Here is a 10,759-nt window from a genome sequence, read left to right on the forward strand (position 1 = left end):
ATTCGTATTATGCCCACACAATATAACACATTTCAAGAGTTTGAGGGTCATGTCTAGGTTCGAGTCCTTTATGTGCAAGGTGCGTCCAACTAGATAAGCATCGCAGCGACCGAAAGAATCAATGAAAGAGCGACAACTGGCAATTTACTCGAGCTCGCAAAATTATTAGAGTCATTTGTCTTCGAGTCGATTCCATTGTAGCCAATATTCGCTGAGTTATTATTAAACCCAACACTCCTTTCCCAAGATGGCGTGGAGCTATCATTCACCAGCACGTCGGAATGATAGGTATCGATTACACCCAAAAAGGATATTTTGATATTTCCTGGGACAAAGAGACCATCTTCATTGAAATCCTCATTCCCAATTGGTGTTCCTTCGAAGTAACCTTCAATTGTCAGGTTTGCCATATTGCTGTCAAATTGAAGATCAAGGCTCGGGTTCGGGTATGTCCAGTTATACCCGTCCATCTTCATGATGGAGTCAACTATTAAATAGCCTGACCATCGGGTTGTTTCGCTGGAGTTGCAACCTGTCATATTGAGAGATATTCCGCTCTCGCTGCCGTAGTATTGGGTTAATTTGCTTGACAAGTTGTATGGTGCATTCTCAGTATCTTGAAGGGTGAGATTGAAGTTGGTCTGTGCCTTGGAGGTGGTAGAATTATACGTATATACTGGTCTAAACAAGGTCAGTCAGCATTCACAGCGATTTGGTGCATGGTACTCACTCGGAGGAGAAAAATGACCATTCGTTCACGGCCATATCGTCGATAGGAGCAGAGATGTTGAACGCCGTATCCTCTGGCCATCCCATGAAGAAAAGATTCACAGGGTTACTGCCCACATTGTATTCGCTGGTCTCGGTAATACCAAGAATAGAATCAAAGCTAAAGCTGTACTTCTTGTCTCGAATATTGGGACAGGTGTAAGGCGTGTCATTTGCACTTGCAGCGACACCAGAATATGGGGTGTACTCCACTAATGCAGTGGCATTATAGTACCTGATTCCGTGTTATTCAAATGTTCCGGGTTTTCCTTCATGTGGCAAATGCGAATACTTACGATCCCACCCAATGGTAGATGTCCCCTAAGCCAGAAACTGACTCGGGTCGGAAATTCAGCTGAGAATCATAGTCGGAGCTATTGTCGCGCTGCGAAATTTGAGATGCAGCACTTAACCCGAAGAGAAAAGTGTGAAGTAATGGAGATCGATGCATTTCCAAGTTAGATCACGATGCCAGATGGAACATTTGAAAGGAAATCCGAGCCTGGAAGTAGAATTTTGCTCAACAACACTCAAGATATGTACTTGTCCCCTGAGTCGAATACCACAAAGAAATGCTCTATTTTCGGGTATGACATCGGGAGTGGATCTATCTTTAAAATTAGTGGCTTCGAAGAGACCATCCAGAGTCATTGAAAGTTGCACTGTCAGTCCCTGCCAAGCAATTGTGGCCCTGGTCTCAGCTAAGCGATTACACTTCAAATTAGCTCCTAAATCCCCGGCTCAGGGTCTCAGGGTTTGATACTACAACTTGGATTTGATATCATTGGAGTTTTGTACTAATTAGTCGAAGAGGTATCGTTGTTAATCCCGATCGGGACTTGAGATACTTGAAGAACTCCGCTACTAAGCTTTGCCTCTGAAAAATTTGACATTTTGGCCATCGGGTAATGGAAACTTGGAAGTGGGAAGTGGGGCGAATATTTTGGTGGCTTCAAAGGATTGATTAAAATCGATAGCGCAGTCTGATGGAAATGTGGCAGATGACCAAGCGAGTGTGATATTCGAATTATAATGAAGTAGAAAGGGTGATAGGTCTCCGATAGCAGGAGGAGTGCAGCGTGAGTGAGAGCAATGTACCCCTTAAACGCCAGAGTCATGCTGAACGACATCATCCTCTACAGCATAGTTTTGCCAGCCCTTACAAGTAGAATTAAGGACCTCGTCGTTGAGCCGTATCTCCGATTCACGCTCAAGGAGCTGAATAGCAAACCCCTCAGATGTATGCCAAGCGATATGACAATGCATCAGCCAGGCCTAAAAGGATTTGTTAGAAATAACCAATGATATGAGAGGAAAGTGACATACCCCTGGGTTGACTGTCTTCATGGCGATAACCACATATCCACTCGCAGGCAGCATTAAAACATCTCGTCGTGGAGCATTCACCAAGGTTAGTTCGCACTTCATCGACAGGTCAAAATTCCCATATCCTGAGTCTAAGACCCAGAAGTCATGTCCGTGTAAATGCATCGGATGATCCTGTGCAAAGGGGGAGTGGATCACAAAGTACACCCATCTATTAGCCTCGGGAAGATGAATCACACGTTGTCGAGCCAGCCAGGTCTGGTTATTGTCGGCTACTTGCATAAGAGTCGGATATTCCCACTGGGTATCAAATGAAGTTTTGTTCATCAACCACAACATCGCATTGTCCGTAACCTGAACCTCAACTTCCTCTTTCTCACCATAGGCATATGTATCAGAAGCATTCACCTGGAGATAAGGGATGAGATCGAACGATTCCTCGTCGGCGCAGAAGTCAGTATATTCATAAGCGGAAGTGGTTGGATCCACGGTCGAGGAATTATCGTAGCGAATTATTCCTTTGACTTTGCTTGTTAAATCAGTCTCGGAGCAAGCCTCTTGAGGGATTGCGCGCAGCCAGAAGTTTTCACTAGTGAGCTCCTTAGCAGTGACAATAACGTCATAGCGTTGGCCCATTCCAATGCTAAGCTGAGTTGTGTTGAACGGGTGGATGGGAACGAAATCGTTTGCAATCACTTCAAGGTTATGGTCGTCGATCATTGAAACGAAAGTGCTGATCTGCTGCAGCATTCAAGACTCGCATGCGGTATCTCGTTCGCGCTTTGAAGGTTGTTTCAAAACGGGACCCTTTATCGCCCCAGGTATTGGTTCCATTGATCAACCCATTCGGCGCTGTAGGGGGACCACCGGTCGCTGCTTCGAGAACTAGTTGATCGGCAGTTTGCTAACCAGTGAGTTTCTTGTCTCCAGCTGGTGGTAGTTGATGAGCTTACATGGTACCAGTCATTCAAAAAGACATGGCCGAGATCAATGTCGTAGTTGGCCGTTGCTGGCCCATTAATGATGATTCCACCAAAGACTCCATCCCAGGCCTGAATTAAAAGTGTGAGTGATACCAGCCAGTACCATACTCAACCGCGCGCCAACGGTAGGTGTATGACTCTCCTGGTGCAATAGGACACTGTGTGATACTGGGAACACCATCCATTTGGTTGGTAAAGTTCTGGCGGATGCCGTGGAAGTGAAGACCGGTCCCATTATTCTGCAGAGAATTTGTGACGTGAATGACTAGATTCTGTTACTTTCATCGGGTCTTGGCAGTGTGAGAGTATTCACATACCAACAGTATCACCCCAGTCAGCAATGATAGTAGGACCTGGGAAGGACCCATTGATCAATTGCACAGGCATCTCGACACCGTCAGGAGCAGCTGTGGTATTCTCCACATTAAACCAATATTCCCGGACTACGCCAGTGTCCGGTACTTTCTCGTAGTAGTTGGTTGAGATGTCAAATCCATCGGTCCAGCATGCTCTGTTAGATGCACTATTGACACACGATGAATCTCGAGTATGTTTGAATGGCAGAGAGAAAGCCGATGCGGCAGGGATGATGGTAATAAGCGAATGTATAATAAACGAAAGGACGTGCATCTCGTCAGATGTAAGTGCCGGTGCGACAGTGATATTAGATAGAAGTGAACAATTAACGAATGGTGAAAATGAGTGACTAGAGAGAGAATGGGAAATGTGTAGACAGGATTGTCCTTCTATGTACGATTCATTTCTTGAATCCAACTCCTAATGAAATCGAAATTAGCAAGTGGAAATATCCGGCGAAATTCGATCTGATCGACGTCCTTCTGCCTTGGACTATGGAGAACTCTGTAGGAGTCCTTGCGGAGCACTCACACGTTGAGATTTTCATCTTTTGACCCATTCTGGAATTCAGCGTTATCAAGCTGGCGCGGTCAGGCTATCTACTCCACAGTCATTCAGTAGTGGGCTGGGGAATAAATCAAGGTTGTGATATACGCGGTCTATTCCTAGTAACATCCGTCGTCCACGGCCCGGGGGATTTTGACTCGGAGTCGTGGAGGTATAGGTAGAGACCGCGTCCTCATACCCAGTCGTATAACGTATTGAACTTGGCATGGTTCCTGAAATGGGGTCAATATCTGCCGCTCATGTTAGCATTGAAGTTAAAAGGATCCATCGCGATGAGATCTGTTGTCGATTGGCACATCAAAGGGATCGTCGGGATGATCATATCGGCATTTGATCCTCATATATTTAAACATCCGAGAGAATCGGTAAAATTCCAAAACTTGGCATTGATGGAGTCGTGTGCTTGTATACTTCAAGAAGCGGACGACCTGAGCACCTGGGTATTCCGCCGCGGCTTACGTTTTCACTTACGTTGAGTCCCCAGACTTCCAAGTTTATCGTCCAGATGTCTATGTTTAGCAGTTTCCTAACCCACTCAGCCTTTGCCGTGTTTTCTCCACTGAATGACCTCGGGATCCACTGTGACTATTTTATGGCTAAAATGTGAAAGCCAATGATAAGAGAAGAAAAACTAATACTTGAAACTTGCACTGCAAGATTGTTTACAAATTTAGAATATTGGAAAATAGTTATTCCACATTGAAGCGGCAGAAAAAAGAGGAGTGAAACTAAATTACAGCAGGGGTGCAATTAGCGTAATTTTGGTAAATTTCAACAAACATAACAAGAAGCAGTAACAGGATTTCTCTCATCACAAAGCTTCTCCTTTCTATATCTAAGACACCACTGAATACAGATTTGGACCCCTGAACGATACTCTAGACTTCTCCCTCAAATGAGACTTCTCCCTCAAAAATTCGCCAACAGGACTGGGAGCGCACGCGCATTGGAGGTGATTCCTAGCCCGGAGCATCCTGACACACTGCGCTCCCAGACCTTCGAAAGTACGTCTTCGAAAGAAACTGGACTCAAAACTTTTGCTGATGGCGGAAATGCAGATATCGACTCCGAATCGACTTTACCGACGAAAGTATAGGTGCGGTTAGGGGTTATTATACAGACCTAGATAGTGGACGAGTGAAATTTGGAACGCGTGGACGTTTATGGATAACACCTGGAAACCAGGGTTTCGAGATGGGGCTGTATCTGATAGTAGGAGTTAGTTGATGATATGTAAAGGTCGAGATCATGATATTCATGATGACGAAGAATGGGAATGTTCCACACGGCCTTGCGGCTTGGCGCTTCTGGGTCAATGACTTGCTGGATTTGGCTGGGAATTTGAAGGCTTAGTCAGTATCTCCAGATTGAACAGATGAATAAGTACCTGAATAAAAATTTAAAGAGTTTCTATCAAGCACTGCAATCCTTGTCCTGCGTCAAAGAAGAACAGCGGACTTCATCGGTTTATTGCTTCGCGCCGACTGAATGGAATCCCCATCAAGAAAAGAAATCCATTACCACTAGTGAGTGAGGCTTTGGACTGACTGAGAAGGCGAAGTGTTTCACAACGCTCAGAATCCAGAATGCGTATTCTCGTATGCGGTTCAGGAAGAAATATGATGGAGAACATAACAAGAGAGCGTGGGCTCTTATGCGGCCAGGAAAGTGGGAGGCTCAGGAGGTTCGAAGTCCCATTTGCATGATCCCAACAGAGAACATCATAAACTGTGGGAATGGAAAAATAAAGCGAAGAAAATGGCCACTCAAGGTTACAGAAAAGATCGTTTCCTCCAGCTGCAAGTAAGCAAGCAGTCCTCGGTGTGACCTGTTCTTTCCATGTTTCGCCGCTGTCTCTCAGCTGCGAGTTTCTGTTGGGATTTTTCGGCTCCCTTTGGCTTCCTCACCTACAGGAGAGGGTTAGCGCGCTTTTTTTACAGGGATTCTCATGTAGTGATGCCCAGCCTAGCCCCTGATGGTGAGGGGTTATAGATAGTTTGTAATTTACACTTGAATCGAGTGAGTAAAGCGGTGTAGTCGAAAAGGTTTCTTGATCAGTTCTCAAGTGCTGGGGTAATTATCCGAGCCATAAGGTATTCCCTAGGGTAACTGATATATATATTGGCAATAAAAACCCTAGCTATTTCAACTGGTGTAATCAATGAAAGAGCCTGGGCAATGATACGCCTGCACATGCACATGTGTGAGGTTGTTCAAGAGGGGTTGTCAGTTTGCCCAGGTCTGGATTTAGTACGGAGTACTAGTTAGCCAAGGCTTTTTGAAAAGGCTTGGGAAACCACGAAAAGCGATTATTTTCTGTCGAAAATTATTCACCGCGTTACTTACTTTAAGGCATTATATCAAGATATGATGCTGTGTGACGAATAAGAAACCAATGCCGTTATATTACGCACTGTCCAGATCATGATGGATGCCGGGGAGTCAGATTCCAACCTTCAAGTTGGAGATATTTATTGATCGAATCTTCAAGATGCACACTATACAACTTGGGGGCGGACTTAATGGATACCTTGAATGTCAAGAGGAAGACAGTCATTCTGTTGATTGTTAAGGTAGATAGCAACGCAATAACAACAATCTAGAAGAACTCACCACTAGGCATTAATTACTAGAAATAGTAGGTACTTATAGAAGGAATCATGGAGGATAGGTAGATTGTGTAATGTGATCATATTGTAATGACTAGGGGGAAATAAGATGGATACAGTGGAACAAAACAGGAGTCATTAAGATCTTGGGTGGTCATTGACCAAGTGTAGCAATGCCAGGCCCTTGATGGAAACTGGGATGGAATAAGATATAATGGTAGTAGAGAATGATAAATGGATGTCAAGCCGAAGCTTGAAGAGTGGGTGCACTCGGAGCTTCCTCCCCGCTGTGCATTGTAGATCCTGCAGTTTGTGCCACCCCTGCATGTTGTGTTGCACTCAGAGCTTCTTCCCTGCTGTGCGTCGTACCCTGCAGATTGTGCCACCACCTGCATTGTTGAATCGGAAGGAGGGGAGGGAGGGCGTGGAGGATGGGCAGGTGGAGCCTAAAGAAGTGGCTGGATGCATATCAATGTTAGTAGCTTCAAACGCGAGAAGAGAGAAGGATTTTACCTGTCCACCGAAGCCCAAAAGGAAAATATCCATCAGACCAAGAGACCGTATGACCGTATGTATGAAGTGGGCTTGAGATTCAAGTTCAAGTTTGGAAGGCATGTTTGAGAATGAATGGTTGTGAAGAGCACTAGCAGTGTTGACAGATGGTTGTGTGTTATAAAAGGTTTCAGGGCCTCATAGTAGTAGCCATGATGATGTCAACTTGAACAAGAGGGGAGTATGTTGTGGAATTTATGTCATGTCAACAAATTTCTGATGGAAGGTTGTAGTGAGTGGTCATAGATCATGGTGGAAGGTCCGGTCAATGGATGGTCATGATGGAAGACCGTGTTGATATAAAGCCATGATGGAATGTTATGATATGGAAGATCATATTGAGGGGAGGTCATGGCAGCAGGAAGAAGTGTAAACAGAGACGCGTCAACACATTATTAAGGACGGGTCGAAAGATGGTTGGCCCAACATGAACAAGTGTGAAAGTTATAACAGAGTGTTTTGAAGGCCAACTACCATGTTTGATGTGATCGAGGTTCAAGAGAAGATGTGGAGTTTGAAAATGAGTAAGAAGAGGATTGTAGAAGAAAGAGTTGGTAGACCAAAGAGGTCTGAAATCAGGAAGAGTTCCAGTGATTTATACCCTGAGGGCTGCGCGCAAGATCACACATCTCCCAATTGGGAAAGGCGACGAGGCGAAAGATGAGAATTCTTGATCTGCATCTTCAACTATATCAAAATGGCTGCCCGGAGATGCATGATGATCTTGCTCTTCTCTCCTTAGCGAGATCACGATCACATGGCACAGCCGGCTCCTTTGTTATGACTCGCTTATCAGAATCAAGCGAGATCAGATTCTCAACGCTTCTAGTGTCTAAATCAGCTTTGATTGTGTGATTCACGGTTGGAGGTCTGATTAGCTATGATCCAGGATTCTGTCGCAAGATCAATTAATATCGTTCTATTTTGATCTTCATTGAAAGAAGTTCCAAGCCCAGCAAAGTACCTTGAGAAGAGTAGTATCTGCATAGCAATTTTTGGGATTCAGACTCGATCTTCAACACTTACGATGAGCCTCCAACAGGGAGTACTGATTACAGAACACTCGATTGACAATTCAAATGAGATCTTCATATTTAAAAAGGACAACGGCTTCAATTCAGATAACATCATGATGCAATTAGGAACATAAAATATTGAAGCTCGCATTCAAGCTGAAGCTGAGGCTTGACAGCAGTCTATGGCTGTGTGTGTATATGCACTCGCGGTTCAACGGATCTTCATCACTGGCAGTTTCAAATTACCAGCTTGAACCACCTCTCCTCAGATCTTTTTACTAATATGCAGCAAGCAAAACGAATTTCTCGGCTCAAGGAAGGAGTCAGTCCTATAGTGGGAAAGATCTCTGCAGGTTGTTGAAAGCGAGTACCTACAGTGAACTTGACATCAGCTTTTTCGACTAAGCTTAGGATTGGGTTTTCCCTTCTTCGCAGAGCAGCTCATCACTGGACTCACTACTCTTGCTTTTATGAATTATTAAATTGCCAGCCAGGACTCATGTGCCCCGTTGTTGGTAATCGGCTACCATCGTCTAGGAACATCTAGAGATTCTTTGCTTTTCAATGCTTCTGTATCAACAACAGCAACAATGAAAACACCTATTTTCAACACCAAATTATTCCAAAAATTGATCTAGCCTCTCAGTTCAATTGAAGCTCTCCACTCCAAATGTGCTTCCTTGTTTTGCAGAAGCAACTACCGGGTGGGGAGTGATCATCATCTTCCAGGCAGAATCTTAAACTGCTCCATCATAGATCCCGTCGGGTCTTTGGTACTTGATCGGCATAGTATACGTATGCAGTTTTTGGTCTGGTACAACTGAGCTTAATTTAGTCTTACCAGCAATAGGTTTTACAACAGAGGAACGATATGGGTCTGTATCGGTTTTTCCGGTAGTCTATCGGGATTTAGACCCAAGGTTATCTCAATCCCCTATTTTTGTCGCATATCATACGAATTCTCAGTTACAATTATCGCATGATTCTTTTCTGTGCATAGAGCAAATACCTCTCAATACTTTCCCTCCAACTTCTTACCTGTCGTGAGAGTCCCTTTAATCATGCATATTGTCAGCATTCTGTCCGTGTTTTTGTACTCTACACTTGCACTGGCCTTCCATCAGCATGCTAAGCGTGGCGCTGAAACAAATGCGACACTCTATGGGTACGGAACAAACAGTTCCGACTGGCTAATTTCCCACGGCATTGATGATGGTGCGTGACTCGTTCCATACTCTTAAACACTGACCTGTCCACCAGAAGAAACTTGGACAAAGATACTAATAAAGACACTATATCAGGCCTTCTCTACATTGCTGAAAATCCTTCCGACGAGTATGCAAACCTTGCTCCAGTAACCTGGGACCTAGCCTCCATCACAGGCGAATGCTGGATCGCAAATGCCAGCTTCGTCAACGGTACCCGAGCCGGATCAATGTACATCATGGACAACGACGACTATGCTGTTGGCGTGTTGCCTCAGACTCGAGCTGCGTATATCAATGGAACTGCCTCCGGCTTTGCCCTGTTCGCTTCGCAGCTTGTTTTCAATAATGATACGTCGCTGCAGGCGCAATTCTGGGCTAGGAAGACGGATTACGAGGATGTTTATGCTTTGACTTGGACTTTGGATGATAGTGAGCCCAATGGAGATTTTCCGGTTGTTGTTAACGCTTCGGAGGATTGAGCATGATCACCATAAACTTCTTTTACTAGTACTTGGATTACAGTGATTTTTCAAATTTCTTCGCCGTGTGGCATACATATTATGTATAATACTCTCAAGTGCTCCAGTTGCCAGTGGCTATATGTCACAGGACATAGTACCTAAAGGCAACGCGCGAAGTAGGGGCTACCACTTTTACTACAGGGATACGGAGTGATAATAGGTAGTCATATTAAAACCATTTGGAATGATGGATTATTTGGAACGTAATTCTTTTATTTTTATTTTTATTTTTCTAATATTAAAATGGAGGATTATAGGCAAGTAGTGGAGATAAACACCATTCAAGGAACCATATCTCCCTTATATTTGAGTAAAAAGGTCCCCAGGTAACCACTCTGCTCTGCTAGTCTAGCGGTCGGCGACCCTTCTGGGGGACAAAGGTACTGAAATGCGGACGCTGGACCCATCTTCAGTGGCAGAGACTTTACCGGCGGGTGGGAGGGTATCTGGCTTCGGCCAGGGAATAATGCTTTTTTTTTGAATTTTTTATATTTTTACCAATCATACTCCTAGCTATTCTCTTTCTATTCTATTTTTTAGGTCCTCAAAATAAAAATATTTGAGGGAGCTAGAAAGGATTCTATGATGAAGATGGATGTATCAAGTGAGAGCTGTTGAGGCTATTCACGCATTTCTGATTTTGAAGGTCCTGGGTTCGATTCCTAAGTTTGCTGGATTTCTTTTTTTATTGTATGGATGTTAGACGGCATCCGCTGGTTTCAGGTTTGTTGAAGATGTATTTGACAGGCGAAATTTAGCTTGAGTGTTGATTCTGAATCATTCAGTATAGAAGTCGTGTCATAAATCTTGATATTTTATAGGCAGCGCGTGATTCATGTTTATGTACAAAAA

The 10,759-nt window shown here is 44.2% G+C and overlaps 3 protein-coding genes across 3 annotated transcripts; 1 reads left to right on the plus strand and 2 right to left on the minus strand.

Annotated features, from left to right (window-relative positions):
* Nucleotides 1-89: 89 nt before the first annotated feature.
* Nucleotides 90-1,219, minus strand: N7483_012688 (uncharacterized protein; the record flags this gene model as incomplete). The annotated part of the gene is made up of 3 exons (XM_057096115.1): nucleotides 90-681; nucleotides 731-1,003; nucleotides 1,065-1,219. The coding sequence occupies 3 exons, from the start codon at nucleotides 1,217-1,219 to the stop codon at nucleotides 90-92; spliced, it is 1,020 nt and encodes a 339-aa protein (XP_056942086.1).
* Nucleotides 1,220-1,869: 650 nt separating this feature from the next.
* On the minus strand, nucleotides 1,870-3,707 carry N7483_012689 (extracellular dihydrogeodin oxidase/laccase; the record flags this gene model as incomplete). The annotated part of the gene is made up of 6 exons (XM_057096116.1): nucleotides 1,870-2,043; nucleotides 2,095-2,827; nucleotides 2,901-2,998; nucleotides 3,048-3,146; nucleotides 3,191-3,342; nucleotides 3,395-3,707. The coding sequence occupies 6 exons, from the start codon at nucleotides 3,705-3,707 to the stop codon at nucleotides 1,870-1,872; spliced, it is 1,569 nt and encodes a 522-aa protein (XP_056942087.1).
* Nucleotides 3,708-9,239: 5,532 nt separating this feature from the next.
* N7483_012690 (uncharacterized protein) lies at nucleotides 9,240-10,739 on the plus strand (the record flags this gene model as incomplete). Its single annotated transcript, XM_057096117.1, has 3 exons — nucleotides 9,240-9,393; nucleotides 9,480-9,815; nucleotides 10,729-10,739. The coding sequence occupies 3 exons, from the start codon at nucleotides 9,240-9,242 to the stop codon at nucleotides 10,737-10,739; spliced, it is 501 nt and encodes a 166-aa protein (XP_056942088.1).
* Nucleotides 10,740-10,759: the final 20 nt, after the last annotated feature.

This window comes from Penicillium malachiteum (assembly GCF_028827825.1).
Source record: "Penicillium malachiteum strain IBT 17515 chromosome Unknown utg000005l:1.0-9002435.0:326005.0-9005861.0, whole genome shotgun sequence".
Taxonomy (NCBI): domain Eukaryota; kingdom Fungi; phylum Ascomycota; class Eurotiomycetes; order Eurotiales; family Aspergillaceae; genus Penicillium; species Penicillium malachiteum.